A 16,487-nucleotide genomic window follows, 5' to 3' on the forward strand; every position below is an offset into this window, starting at 1 on the left:
AGTTTTATTCAAGTGTTCAAACTTACAGAAGAATTTTAGCATCTCCCAAGCATGTCATCAAGCATATAAGAACTAGGTTGGTAATTCTCAAATCAGCCATTACTTATTTTGATTCAGAAGTTACAGAATATAAGGTGTCCCCCAAAATGTATACACACACTTTGAATAATTATAAAGGCAGTGTTTATTAAAATACATTTCATTTTCAAAACTGAGCTATCAGCTGTTAAAGCGTGTACATTTTGGGGGACACCGTGTATATGGCTATCACGAATAACAAACCTGTGAACTGAGGTTTGAGCTGGACAAAAATATTGTTCATATGAGTATGGCCTGTTCTTCTACTTGCGGCCGGCAGTGGAGCGGAGCACTGCAAGGTAGCCCTAAATAAGCTATGAAAATTATAGTTTGGTGCTAATATTAATTCTAAAGAGATTTTGTCCTTTATGGAGAAATAAGAGAATGTGGCATTACAGTGTATGGAGAGATTTCTCCCTTGTCTCATCTGGTAAGGCAAGACAAAAGTTAGAGAATGAATAAATTTTGCACCACAGAACACACTTTACTAACTGATCAAAGATGACACTACGGCTTTTCTTATTTTCCATGAGGTGATTTTGTAGGTGTTCCTCTCATAATACAAGCTTTAAAAGCAGCAAAGGTGATAAAAATACTTTCTTAGGCTGGCGGTGCTCCTTGAATTATATAATAAAAAGGTGCTCCCCAAAGCACCACGTAAACGGAAGGTAGTGCTACTGTGGTCAGCCAGCTCACCTGAGGACGGAGGAAGCTGATCGTAATCCTGTGAGGTTCTGTTGGCTTTGACGGTCTCACCTGGCAACCTCCTTGCAGGAGGCAGAGGAACTTGGCCGCTTGCAGGGTCAAAAAAGGGATCTTAAAAAACAAAGATAATTTTCAGATTAGAATGACTGTCTCTGCTGGTTGACTGAAGAGAAAAATTCTAGAAAGTCTCTATAAAGATCCAGTTTTGGAAAATTACTTTTTAAATTTATTTTATGACTCATATTAACAATTTTTAATCTGCCACCCTGCTTTTCCCATTTATTCCTAGATAATAAAGACAATTTTATATTTATATTCTCAGATCTCATTTGATTGTAAAATTGTTGTTAAAACTTCTAATTTTTACTTTCTCTCCCAATTTTTCCTGTACAATGAATAGAAACTTATAAAAGTAATAAAAAAAACCCACAAAAAAGTATGTTGAATTTTGCTATAAGAATATTTGAAATCAGTTAATCACTCTAATTCACAGGCAGACAGTGTATAAACTGGACATTACATTTAGGATTTGTGAGGATTAAATGAATTTATGTACGTGATATCTGTACATATAAGGTACTTTTTAAAATAACACTACATTGGGCATCCTACGTAAAAACTGTTAAATGGCTCACTGAATAGTAAATTTAATTGTTAAAAGTTGTACTATTAGTAAGGTTTGAACATATAGTAATATGTGATTTTTTAATTTTTTTTACTACCTTGGCAGTCAGAGAGGAGGCATTTGAAATAGTGAAAAATATAAACTGTAGACAAAATTTACTATTCATAATGGTATTTATAAACTGGAACTAAGGACAGAAAGAGATTTTGTCAATGCTACTGTATCAAATTGTTAGGACCATAAACTTAACTGGTTTAAATCCACAGAAGATTCCTTTCCTGCCTGGAGGAATATTTCCTCCGCAATCTCTGGCTCCCTGGTAACTTAGGTGGCCACCTCTTCCATAGCGGGCCCGCTTCTCTCTCTCGCCTTTCTTCCTTTCATGTCCGCCAGGGACCTCATCTTATCCTGTTTGAATTTTCTCTCCCAGCACACACGCAGTACCAAGAACACTGCCTCGCAAATTAGCTTGGACTTCATAAGTGTTTACTCTTAAGTATAAAAAGTAAATGCAAACAGATTGATTTTTCAGAAATTCAAAATCAAACACCTGAATTTCACTGACAGATCCGTGAAATCTGAATTGCTAACATAAGGCTAAAATTATAAATATTAAGGACCTAATTATATTTCATTGTTTTAACTTCCATTAAGAATATGTAGGAGTTTGATTATTTAAGAAGGTAATGCATGATTTATATCAATTTTTGACTAGATAATGTAAGGCAAGAGTTGAAGTCCTTAAATTATTTTTTCTCCTATTTGAGTACAGTAATTATCCCCAGCTTTGCTGGAGACTTTCTGACTTAAGCAAGGCTACTTAACTTGCTTTCATTAATTTCAAGATTAAAATGAGTCTTAGGTTTTGAGCTTTCAATATTTGAAGAGCCAGTGATTCAACCTCATTAATTCTGCTGAAATGTTCTAAGAAGATAAATCAAATTCCATGCAACAAATGTTAATCTTTAATTAGGAAGAGGAACCAAATGTAATTTCTACACAAATTTAGAAATTTCCCTAGGATTTAGATTTATTCAATAAAATTTACTTTCAGTTCTTGTGCAATCTAAAACATCACTGATATAACAGGTTAGAAGAAAGACTACTTTTACAATTCATACACGTTTTTGTATTTCCTTAGGGGTAATTTATAGGCTTGTCAGATATCCTTATGCTATTTCTAATCATTTACTTATTTAAGGCTAAACATTAGATTCTGAATACACAGGAGAGTCATAAATAGACGACTCAATACACAGTTGTATGGTATTTCACTTAAAAAGTCACTAGATACACTAATATTATTACCATAAATAATAAAAATATTTATAGTTCAGTTCTGAATCACTCCATGTTCTGTCACACTTTTATAGCAAGTTGTAAAGTTGGAACATTCGTGCTTCAATGAAAAAAGATATACACAGAATATAATAATTAACTGTCTCCTGATATGGAAAAATTGAAAAGCAATAAAGTTTTTAAAAGTAACCCTTCAAAAAGTAATTACAGTAAAATTTTATATCCACACTTGGGATTAAAACATACAAATTGAAAATACCACAGCCAGTGTACCATTATATAGTAATAAATGTTTGAGAAATGAGAACAAACATTATGGGATTAATCTGTTTTAAAAAGCAAAGTACTACTGCCTGTGAGTTATAGTATGTAATGCTAAATTTAAAATTTAATACTTATTTTGAAGATTATAAAAAACTAAGGAAAGACTATAAGTGAAAGATTTGCAAATTGTAAAAGAAGTGGGAAAGATATCTGGTAAAGATGGCAGAGTAGGTAAACACTGTGCCTCCTCCCACATCAAGGTTACAATTAAATTACACAACCGCCATCACCGAGAACCACCTGAAATCTAGCTGAACAGAAGCCCTTAACTAAGAACACAAAGGAGCCATGTGGAGACGGTGGGCGCGGTGGAGATGCAGGGCTCACACCCATGGGGTGGAAATTAAGAAATCAGGAGGGATTATCTCAGCGGCAGAGGTGACCCTGAGGATCAAGGGGTCCCAGCCCCATACTGAGCCCCTCAGCCAGTGCTCGGAGGAGGAGTCCTCATAACACCCGGCTGTAAAGCCAGCCTGGGACTGCATCCGAGGGAGAAGAGGTGCTGCAGGTCTTAAAGCAAACGGACTCACTCTGGGCCCCAGCGCAGAGGCAGCGGCTTGAGGCGGGCCAGGGACACGCGGGGAGAAACGGACTGGCTGGCGTCAGGGCCGGGGTCGGGCCAGGGTCGGGCCAGCCCTCTCCGAGGCTGGCAGTGCTGGCACGTGCCACTGTAATTCCGTGGAGTGCTCCCCCTACCCAGCCAGCCTGGCTCACTATATGCCCGCCCTGGGGACTTCCTGAGACCCTGCCTTCTCCTACCATCATCCTGGCTCAGCCTCTTCCAGTGGCTTCCACACAAGCCCCTGCCTCAGCTCATGCTGCAGACTTTCCTAAAACCTCCCAAAGGTTCGCAAAAAACAAGCAAGCAGTAAGTATCTGCTTGGTGTGCCCAGTACCTCTTGCTAAGCTACCCCAAGACAGGCACCATCAGTGACCAGTCTCAACTTGGCAATGTAACTCCCATTAGGCACTCAGCCCCAACCCTGACATAAGCAGCAGCCAGTCTTGGGTGGGGATGTAGCCTCAACTAAGTGGCCACAAGGGGCGGCTGGCCTCAGCTCATATCATAGTGCCCACCACCAGTGGCTGCCAGTCTTGGTTTGTAAAACAGCGTCTCTCAAGAACCTCCAAGGCCAGCAGAAGTAGGAACTAACCACAGACCAATCAGTCACTTTATAGCTCCTACCAGATGACCCCAAGCTGGGAACAATCAGTAGATGTACCTAACCTTGGGTGGGGCACTGTAGCCCCACCCACGAGGCTTCAGAACAAACACACTTGGTGGCCAGTATCAGACCACACCAGAGCCCAACCAACCAGCTTCACAAATGACAAACCAGAAGGGCAGACTTGGCGGACACTAGAGTCTCACCAAAGTGACTCCTGCTCTGTGGGGTCAGCCCCTGCACAACAGCTTGTCCACTATAGTCAGAGCCCACCCTCAGACCCAGTCAGCCTGAAGGTCAAACCTACCCACTGACATGAAAACAGTAAACAAGCCCCGGCCTGGTGGCTCCGTTGGTTGGGGCATCATCCCCTACACCAAAAGGTTGCAGGTTTGGGGCATGTACAGGAGGCAACTGATTGACGTTTTTCTCTCAGATTAATGTCTCTCTCTCCTTTCCTCTCTCTCTAAAAATATCAATAAAAACATACCCTTGGGTGAGGATAAAAAAACAAACAACAAGAAAACAGTAACCAAGGCTCAACTACAACAGGAAGGCACATACAACCCACACAAGGGACATCTTTGGAGCACCAGCTCAGGTGACCAGGGAGACTGCACCACTGGGTCCCACAGAACAGCCACATAAGGCCACACTGCAAAGACTAGGCGATGAAGCAGATCTACCTAATACATAGAAACAAGCACAGGAAGTCAGCCAAAATGAGGACACAAACATGTCTCAAATAAAAGAACAGGACAAAACTATAGAAAAAGTACTACATGAAAAGCAGACAAGCAACCTACCAGATACAGAGTTCAAAACACTGGTTATAAGGATGGTCAATGAACACAGATGAAGAACAGATGATCTCAGTGAGAACTTCAACAGTGAGGTAGAAAAGGTAAAAATGGGTTAGAAAACAATAAAGAATGAGTCAAAATGAAGAACACAGTAACTGAAATGAAATATATATTAGAGCAGAGGATCAAATCTGCCATGTGGAAGACAAGCTAGTGAAAAGCACCCAATCAGAACAGCAAAAGGAAAAATGAATTTTAAAAAATGAGGACAGTTTAAGGGACCTCTGGGACAACATCAATGGTAACAACATTTACATCAAAGAGGCACTAGAAGAAGAAAAATAGCAAGTGATTTAAAAACAATTTGAAGAAATAATGACCCCAAACTTCCCTAATATAACAAAAGAAACAGACATACAAATCCACGAAGTACAGAGAGCCCCAAACAGACACACCCAAAGAGGCCTGCACCAAGACACATCATATTGAAAATGCCAAAGGTTAAAGACAGGGAGAATCTTAAATGCAGCAGGAGAAAAGCAGTCACATACAAGGGAGCTCCCATTAGATAATCAGCTGTTTTTCCAACAGAAACTCTGCACACCAGAAGGGAATGGCATAAAATATTCAAAGCGATGAAAAACAAGGCTTTCATTTAGAATCAGAGGAGTGGTCAAGAGTTTCCCAGACAAGAAAAAGCTAAAGGAGTTCATCACCACTAAGTCAGTATTACAAGAAATGTTAAAGGCCTGCTTCAAGTAGAAAAGAAAAGATAAAAAATATGAATAAGAAAATATAGGAAAGAAAAAAATTCTCACTGACAAAGGCAAACACTTAGGAAAAGCCATGGATCAACCAACTGTAAAGCTTGTACAAACATTAAATGACAAAAGTAAGATCATGCATAATTACAACAATAAATTAAGGGGTACACACAAATATATGCACAAAAGTAGCGAAAAATAATGACAAAATATAAGCATGTAGGGCTGAGTAAAAATGATAGTGATTTTAGAATGCATTCAAACTTAAGCAACCATAAACTTAAAACAGACTTATAAATATAGTTTGGTTATAGCCTGTTATAAATATGAAGCACATGGTAACCACAAACCAAAAATCTATAAGAGATAAAGAAAAAGGAATCCAAATACAACACTATAGAAAGTTATCACCATACAAGAGAGAAAAGCAAGAGAATAAGGAGCATATAAAACTATAAAAACAGAAAACAATTAAATAGCAGTATCTACATAACTACCAATAATTAATTTAAGTGTAAGTGGACTAAATGTTCCAATCAAAAGACATAGTGTGGGTGAATAGATAATATATCCATACATATGCTGCCTACAAGAGACAGATTAAAAGATACAGAGACTGAAAGTAAAGGGATATTTCATGCAAATGGAAACCAAAAAAAAGCTGGAGTAGCAATAATTATATCAGACAAAATAAACTTTAAAACAAGGGCTGTAACAAGAGACAAAAAGGACATTCCATAATGATAAAGGGATCAATTCAACAAGAAGGTATAAAACTCTTGTGAACATCTACACATGTAACATAGTTACACCTAAATATAAAGTAAATACGAAGGACATAAAGGGAGAGATCAAGAGTAATGCAGTAATGGTAAGGGACTTTTTAACTTCCCATTTACATCAATGGGTACATCATCCAGGCAGAAAATCTACAAGGAAACAGTGGCCTTAAATGGCAAATCATACCAGAGGGCTTAATTGATATTTTTAGGACACTTCACCTAAAAGCATAAGACTATACATTCTTTTTAAGTGCACATGGAACGTTTTCCAGGACAGATCAAATGCTAGGCCACAAAATAACTCTCAATAAATTGAAGACGACTAAAGTCCAATAAAGCATCTTCTATCACAATAGTATGAAACTAGGAATCAATTACAAGAAGAAAATTGAAAAGCACACAAATACACTGGAGGATAAATAACATGCTACTACACAATGAATGGGTTAACAATGAGATAAAGGAAGAAATCAAAAGGCGCCTGGAGACAAATGAAAACACAATGACCGCAAAATCTATGGAACACAGCCAAAGCAGTTCTGAGGGAAATATATAGCAATACAGGCCTAACTCAGGAAACATAAACAACCTCAAATAAACAATCTAACATTACAACTAAAAGAACTAGAAAAAGATGAACAAAGCCCAAAGTGAGTAGATCACAGTGGAATAATCTAAATAGTCTAAAAAACAATATAAAGAGGTTCTTCGAAACGACTAATAAAATTGATAAACCTTTAACCAGACTCACTAAGAAAAAAACAGAGAAGACCCAAATAAATAGAATTGAAAGAGGAGCAGTGACAACAGACACTATAGAAATACAAAGAATTATAAGAAAATACAAATACATTCCAACAAACTGAACAACCTGGAAGAAACAGATAAATTCCTAGAAACATACGATCCTACAAGACAGAATCAAGAAGACAGAAAATCTATGCAGATTGATATCTACTATGAAATCAAATCAGTAATCTAAAAACTCCCTATAATCAACACACCTGATTGGCTTGTCAGTTTCACAGGTAAATTTCCCAAACTTTCAAAAATAATTGAATGCCTATGCTTCTCAAACTGTTCCAAAAAACTGAAGAGAACGGAAGGCTCCCAAACTCATTTACGAGGCCAGAATTACCCTGTTACCAAAACCAGACAAAGACACTTAAAAAAAAAAATTATAGGCCAATATCCCAGATGAACATAGATGAAAAATCTTCAACAAAATATTAGCTAACCAAATTCAGCAATACATTAAAAAGATCACCCATCATGATCAACTGAGATTTATTCCTGGGATACAAGGCGGTTCAGATCCAAAAGCCAATTGCTATGATACGCCACATGAACAAAATGGATAAAATGTACAAAGTCATACTGATAGATGCAGAAAAAAGATCTGACAGAATACAACATGCTTTTGTGACAAAAATGCTCAGCAAAGAAGGGATAAAGGGAACATACCTCAACTATATAATGAAGGACAGATATGACAAACACACAGCTAACACATCATGCTCAGGAATAAGACAAGGATGCCCACTTTCATTGGTTGTCCTAGCCACAGTAATCAGACAAAAAAAATGAATAAAAGGCATCCAAATTGGAAAGGAGGAACTAAAACTGTCATCATTTGTAGATGATTTGATGCTCTATATAAAGAACTCTATAAAGATTCCACCAAAGACACCTATCAGAACTAATAAATAACTTTAATAAAGAAGGATTCAAATTAATATTCAGAAATTGGCTGCATTTTCATATACCAGTAACAAAGTATCAGAAAGAAAAATTAAGAAAGCAATCTAATTTACAATTACATCAAAAAGAATGAAATAGCTAAGAATAAATTTAACTAAGTAGGTAAAATACCGGTTCTCTGAAAACTATAAGGCACTGAAGAACAAAACTGAAAACATGAATAGATGGAAGCATATACTATGTTCATGGATAGGAAGAATGAACATCATTCAAATGCCCATACTACCCAAAGCAATCTATAGATTCAGTGCAATTGCCATGATAATACCAATAACATTTTTCACAGAGCTAGAAGAAATAACCTTAAAATTTATATGGAACCACAGAAGACCCTGAATAGCTAAAGGAATCTTAAGAGAACAAAGTTGGGGGTATTATGCTACCTGATATCAATCTATATGTACTACAAGGCTATATAATCAAAACAGCATGGCACTGGCATAAAAACAGACATAGATCAATGGAACAGAATAAAGAGCCCAGAAATAAATCCATGCCTTTATGGTCAGTTAACCTATGACAAAGGAGGCAAGTACATAGAATGGGGTAAACACAGTCTATTCAATAAACGGTGTTGGGAAAACTGGACAGATACATGCAAACAAATGAAACTAGACCACTTTCTTACACCACATATAAGAAAAAACTTGAAATGGATTAAAGCCTTAAATGTAAGACCTAAAACCATAAACTAGAAGAAAACATAAGCAAACTCTATAACATTGATCTTAGCAATAATTTTTTGAATATGTCTCCTCAGGCAAGGGAAACAAAAGAAAATTAAACAAATGGGACTACAGCAAACTGGTAAGTTTCTGCACAGGGAAGGAAACCATCAAGCTAATGAAAAGACAACTTACTGAATAGCAATATATATTCACGTACGATATACAAATATAAGGAACTCATATAACTTAACACCAAAAAAAGAAATCATATTTAAAAATGAGCAGAAGACCTGGAAGGACTCTAATCCTTCTTTCACCAATACTATAATCGAAGACAACTCTAATAAATAAATATCCAAGGTCTTCTCTTTTCTTGGACAAACATCCTCAGCTCCTTTAACTTATTGTAGTTTACATGGTGTGGTTTGAATTCCCTTTACTAAACTGGCTGCACACTTCTAGGAATATCCCCACCCAGTGATTCTTAAAATTGAGCATGCATCAGACCATGAGGGAGGCTTATGAAAACAAATTGCTGGGTCTTACTCCCAGATTTAGTAAATCCTGGGTGGATCCTATGAATCTGCATTTTAAAGATGTCCCCAGGTGATACTGATGCTGCTGGGCTGAAGACCACAATTTCAGAAGCACTGCTTTAGCCCCTCACTCAATCTTTCAACACCTGAACACAGTGGTCTCCAGGCCTCTGAGCACTGGGGAGGACCTCACCTCACTCCTTGGATCTGAACTCTGTGAGGGTGCAACCTTCAAACAGCATGAGCTTCCTTGGCAGCCACAACATGATAATGCTTTATAAAGGTCACAGTCAACAAATCCCCGTGAATACTTTTCAATACTGTTACTAATGATCTGATTTTTCTTTACATTTTACTTAAAAATAGTAACAAAACAATAAAATGAAGATATTTCAGAAAAACTTATCAGTGTTATTTATAACAATGTAATTTACCAAGATATTATGTTTTTGAACAAAATCATGCTCCTAAATATATGTAGCAAAATTTTTAAAGGTTACTAGAAAAAATTACTCAGAATCAGACACCAAGTCTAAACGTTGTCCCCATCACTATTAGACCAATCACAGAGCCCTTCTAGTTCTCAGGGATGCCTTTGCACTATAAGGGTGATATTTGGACTGGATGATGTCTGCAGCACCATTTCTAAATTCTATTATTCCTTATTGCTTTTGCCATTTTTGTAATCCTTTTGCAACCGAACCAATCAAGTGACAAACAAACCTACCCAACTGCTATTTCCCCCACCCTGTTTTTTTTTCTGCCAGAGAGAGAGAAAGCTGTTTGACAGTATGACCTTAGAAATATTTTTGCATTAAGTGAAAAGTTTTCCTTGGCTTTTCTCTCCTACCTGAAGGAAGAAGGAAAAGGTCTTGTCCTGAGGATGGCCGGCTACCGGAGCCAGGAGGTTTTGAATGTTCGATGAGACTATGTCTTGCAGGAGGTGGGGGAGGTGGGAGGGATGGGGGGAGGGCATCAAAAGCACCTTCACCTGCATTTAAAGAAAGGTTAGTTATCAAGAGCAGAACTTTCATTGGTCAAAACACAGTATCAGGCCAAAGTAATGATTGATTTTCTCTTGCTGCTTATAAAGAACTTCACCTGCAGTGTTTATCCAGCTGTTCACCAATTTTGATAATGGGCACTAATTATTTTGTGGGAGTTTGGAGAGCAGCAAGCCAGACACAAACACACATGTGCATACAAACTTTTTCTATCTCCCAGGTCTTTCTATTAAAAAGCACTGCAGGTTATGAAACAGCTTATTATTCACCTGTAAACTTTATAATATTAAGACACTAGAATTTCAACTAAAAATTGTAAGTCACAACATCAAAACATAATTCTTTGTGTAACAGCCTCTAATTAGAAAATCACACTGTGCACAAAAAATTTAATGTCACTGAATAGATTATCTTTCAAAGTTTATTCCACTAGATTTTAATTTATTGAAGCTAACACTCCATATATTTCATTGTAAAAATATACAGCAAATGCACCTACAGGAGGGTAGTATCTCTAAAGAGGAACAGTTAAATATAGAACTACCTTTTGTGATCCCAAAGATATTTCTCATTATTTGCGTATTTCCCAGTTTTTAGTAACTACAGAAAGAGCACCGCAGCATGCTTTGTCTATTTTTCCCCTGCCACATACACTATTCTACTCATATTTTCCTTATATTGATTCCTTAAAAAATATAAAAGTTGCAGTGTAAGCAATCTCAAATACTTTGTGAATGAAACAGTATATAAATAAACAGCTACATATTCCAGTAATAAAAACACACATGTATTTAAATTTAATGACAAACATAGATGTATACTTAAAGAAAACAGTTTTACCACTCATCCAGCTTGCTTTTCAAAAAATACTGAAAATATTTTCTCTAATGATCATAAATATTTTTCTAACAAGATATCTAAAGGTATAGGAGAGGTAGTTCTGCTATCACTTCACCCTTCAGCTATCTGCTAAATTATCTTACTCATTCAAATCCTTTTTCAGCCTCTAAGTATCAGGCACCATGCTAGGCACATAGATAATGTGAAGATCAAAGTCATAAGGCCCTGACCCAAGGAGCTCAGATTCCACAAGGAGATCTAAGAAAAGTTCACAAATGATTCAAGGCCCCACAGATAGATATATTCATTTTAAGAGGGAAGAGAAAGAAACTAGCATTCAGCAAGGTGTTACCAAGAACAGAAAGGTCTGGGCTATCAGTGGCTCAAAAATATTTCTCAAATGGGAAGGTGGTATTTTCTAGAGAGCGCCAACAGTACGAATAAAGCATGAGATACACGAAGGCAGGGTTAAAAAGACAGGCTGGAGCATTCGTCTGCATTGTCTAATATGGTAGTCACCATCCACATGTAGCTCTTTAGTATAAATTGAACTAAAACTCAGTTCCACGATCACATATGTGAATGTAAAGATCCCTTACACCACCACAGAAAGTTCTGCCGGACAGTGCTGATCTAGATCCTGAAGGCCTGGGTAACAGGTGAAAATCAGGGTGTAGCAGGAAGAAGGCAGAAGGCTCGCAGTCCCCCAGGTGAGAACAAAGCAGTGAACGACGGGAGGACCGAGGGGCCTCAAGTGCAAAACAGAAAGAAAGGCGAGTAGAAGACACCGCAGTCGTATAGCTGGAAACACTGGCTGATGGTGTTTGAGGAAAAAAGCTAAAGGTTCATGTCACATTTCTGGAGTATAGTAATTCAGAGAAGCTTATAAAGGGACCTCATCATACATTATTTTACGTTATGGTGACTTGTTACTGTGAAGCCTTAGTGTGTGTGAAGGTTCTAATTGTCTTCCTCTAAAAATAGGGTGAGCAGCTTCCCACCTAGAATGAATGAACTCAGCCAGCCAACTTTAACATACATACACAGCTGTGTGTACCTCCACACAAGTACACACACCAAACACACAATAGTATACTTCTTCGTATTAAAATCTGAAACAAAGAAATTTAGATTCTTTGCATGTGCTTTTTGCAATTCTTTGCAATGATTATAAGACAGATCTTATATGTGTGTGTGTGTGTGTGTGTGTGTATAATTTTCCATAATGTAACAAGTGGGACTGCGTCGTTTTACGCTGAAGTTAACAATACATACTCGTTAAGAGTTGTGTGCTGAAGATAAAGTCATGTGAACACTTCCAATCTACGAGAACACAAGTGCCTGAGCAGTGCTCCCACAGACTTCTGAAGACTACATTTAGTACATGAAGATGCAACTTGATAAAGTCCTGACTGATGGCCAGCTATTAACAACACTGCTTCAACCATCTAGACGGAATAATGGTCACACGAATTTGAGAGCGACCATCACCCGAAGAATCCGTTCTAATTCAGACGGATTCAGAGCCTAGTGAGTCTGCATTACATTGAACTCTGATTTCTGATAACTCAGATATTAAAGCGAAAGAGGAGGCAGGGTGGCTCGTTAGAAAAATTTTTAAAGGTTTCAACCTAATGGAGGGATGAGAAGATCATAATCAGAGGGCGTCCTGTTGAGTGAAGAGCCATGCTTTGGATTGTCCCGGGTTGGAGGCCTGGCAGGTGGCAATGGCACTGGATCAGAGGCTGAATCAAAAACATCTCCTAGAGGATAACACAAAATCTTAATGTATTTTCAGTTCAACATTGGCAGGGAATTTTGCCTTTAAATTCTGACCATTAAGATGCAGAACACAGAGAGAATATTTATTATACATACCCTTTACATATAAGCCTAACTCAGGGATGTGTAATTTCTTCATCTCTGAAGTTGTACCATGTGTTCCATTCAATATACAATGACCGTTATCATAAGACCTAAAGCGGAGATCAGAGGATAAGAGTCATAAGGGTAATCACTTTCCACGCAAACGTCATTTGGGAGGGTGATGGGAACTAGCAACCCAGCTCATATACTAAAGTTTGAAAATAAATATAATTAAATTGCTTTTCTGGAAAAAGCACAAGTAAATATTATTTAGATACTCTTAAATATTTTTATAAAGCAGAAGTAACCCACTGAAAACATATAAATCTCTTTTTTAGTATAACCAAAGATTACAATGGTCACAAAAATTGTTGCTACTCAAAATACACCTTTGAAATTAACATGTTTTGAAAGAGTTCACTAATACTTTAACTTTTTGAAGAAAAAAATGTAATAAAGCAGAAAACATGTTAACAGTCCCAATGATTTCATATGTTGATAATAAAATATTTTTATCTCTGTAATTTAAGCTCTCCTTATGCTACACTAGAGCCCATCAAAAATGGAGAATTATTAAATGATCAGTAATTGCATTAAAATTCTGATAGGCATATTCAGATACCTAGAGTCTATAATTTCTCTGCTGCCATGAACAAAACGCTGGCACTTCTGACAACTGTACAAAAATTACTTTAGCAAAAGTCTTGAGTACACAACAAATATTTTGATCTAGGTGTCCATAAAAGATACTTACTAAAAAGTATTTCTGTTGCTGAAATCCTACTACGAACATAATGGATAAAATTGGGGTTTGGGAAGACAGCACCAGGAAGAGAAAACACAGAGCATGTTTTGTCTTCAGAACATAGCTGTGTAACAATGAACTCTGCTCATTAACTTCTCACAAAGAGCTATATAGAAAGCAGAGTTTATATTTTACTTTTCTCTAGTTTACTCCGAATTCTTGGGGCAAAGTAGAAGTACATACATAATGGAGGAGATAGTGGATATTTGAATAGTTATTTCAAGAGTGCTTCATCTGAAATTCATTTCCATTCTCTCTGGCGGCCACCCTCTCTTCAAGGGGCCAGAGATGGTTCATTTAAAAATAGTTAGCATGTATTGAATTTTCATAATGATGGATTTTTACTGAAACTGAACTGAATTATTCATCTACTGTTTAACTTTTTCCACTTATTGACAATTTACCTCTCCTGATGTTCCAAGGGGTAGGGGAGGGTGGAACAGAGGAGAAAGAACTGTTTAAGCTTAAAAAGTGCTTTGTAGAGGACATAAGAAGATACTTCATCCATCAGCTTCCAAGAACAAATTAGATAAAAAATGTACTCCAATTAAGTTTAGGGATTATCAACATTTATTACTTCTCTATAACAGTACAAAGATGGTAATAGTGGTCATAATTCAAATTTATTTTCTAGAATTGGGAGGCCTGCCACCAAATAGCTCATCCAATATGATGTGACAATTAAAATTTAAAGTATTAAAATTATACCCCTCACTTCTCCAGCAATGAAAAATAATGAGATACCATGTGGACAGAAAAAGCTCATCTTATTTCAGTTTTTAAACATTACTTCACATTTGTAAGAGTCAAAGGAACCGAATATTGTAACAAGTTGTATTTGATGTAATGGAAAAACTTTTTCTCTAATATAAGCAGACATTTGGTTCTTCTGATACAACAAATTGCCTCTCAGTTATTTGTCTTCTCAATGATACTATTTTAGAAGCAAATGTCTTAAACACCAGCAATTAACAAGAAATACTTTGGTCCTTGCTTTGAAATATGAAGTCCTGGACTTCAGAATATTAATAATCCCAGTTAATATCTCTAGAATGTTGATAATTCTAACCAGGATCACTCATTAAGACAGATTTCTAGTTAAAATGAAGATTTGGTTCTCTTTTTCCAAGCACTGCATTTTCTACCTCAGTACGATACTCGAAGGCATTAAAACATTTTTAGATTTCTCATCTGAAAAGGGAACACTACACACATAAAATGCTTTCCGTTGATTAACTTGACCTCAAAAGGAAATGGTACACTAAGTAAAGATGACAGAGATGACTGAAGTGTTCAACGGCTCTCCTATCTCTCAGTCTATCAAGAGATACTGGAAGGCAGAAGGCTGGGCCACCAGCAGCAGCTGAACCCTAGTCTATGTTCCCAGCATGGCTCCAGGGATATTATTATACAAAGAAAACTGGGGCTTAGAAAGTACGTTTTGAAACTGCGATTTCACTTATTGAGTACATCACATATGTCAGTCTTCTAAAAAATAAACAATATTATGTTATGGCTTACTAATTCAGTTACATAAATGCAGAATTATCCCTCTACCTATAGACAAACTAATATTTCAATACACAAAACCCATTTTTAATAACTTACATCAATGAAACTGCTATTTCAAAGATCAAGAATGTCTCTATTATAGTAAAATAAATAACACAAGAAAAAATACTATTCCTCACATTCTTATTTGATTCAAGCAAAAGTAAAATAGGACCTGATAAAAAGCAGTTAAGAGAAACAATTTCAGTGTGTTTTTTTCCTTCAAGATCTGACTAGAAGGAGGTAGCATATCAAGTTGGGAAATGATCATAAATTATAGTAACCTTTTTACATTATGACGAAAAATTCTAAGGATGGTTGGCAAAATACCTCAGTTTCTAAGCCGTAATCTTTCTTCATGAGATATGAACTTTAAACTGATAAAATGGGTTGAAAATAGCTTATTGAAAATTCATGCATTAATCACCACTATAGGTAACCTACAGCAAAGTTTTATCAGAGTATGATTTGTTTTTGGGGCGAGAGAGGGGCAATAAAGTGTCCCAATAGACTTACTAGTCAACTAATTTAGTCAAATGACTTCCTGAAAAATCTGTACCTTTTAGTTTTCTCTGAAACTAATTCAGAAAACAGTATATAGAAAGAAGAGGCTTTGAGCAAAAAATCAAGGATTTTTAATAAACAGATATGATTTAATTGCTTAGAAACAAACACCACAAATGATGATGCTGATGCTGATGCAGATGTGAGGTGATTAAAAGGTGCCCACAGTCTTACCTAAGAGGTTTTACATTATGACAAGGAGATGGTTGTGAACTCGGGGAAACAGGATGGGATGAAGGAATCTTATATTCATCGTCATCTTCCTCTGCCGGCTCTCTTGTTTTCTCTGAAAGAGAATTTGCTAATGGACCAGTACACCTACCAGAGGGGAAAAAAAATCCAGTCT

The 16,487-nt window shown here is 36.7% G+C and overlaps 1 protein-coding gene across 1 annotated transcript in view; it reads right to left on the bottom strand.

The window, feature by feature from the left end:
* The window catches only part of CBLB (Cbl proto-oncogene B), a 192,615-nt gene that overhangs the window by 10,260 nt on the left and 165,868 nt on the right, over positions 1-16,487 (bottom strand). The window contains exons 15-19 of the mRNA XM_087818138.1: positions 16,316-16,459; positions 13,234-13,331; positions 12,987-13,118; positions 10,362-10,502; positions 775-894 (exon numbers count right to left, since the gene is read on the bottom strand). Coding sequence (XP_087674264.1) covers positions 775-894; positions 10,362-10,502; positions 12,987-13,118; positions 13,234-13,331; positions 16,316-16,459 — 635 coding nt within the window. The remainder of the gene's footprint in view (positions 1-774; positions 895-10,361; positions 10,503-12,986; positions 13,119-13,233; positions 13,332-16,315; positions 16,460-16,487) is intronic.

Source organism: Miniopterus natalensis, chromosome 6 (assembly GCF_054644295.1).
Source record: "Miniopterus natalensis isolate mMinNat1 chromosome 6, mMinNat1.hap1, whole genome shotgun sequence".
Classification (NCBI taxonomy): Eukaryota; Metazoa; Chordata; class Mammalia; order Chiroptera; family Miniopteridae; genus Miniopterus; species Miniopterus natalensis.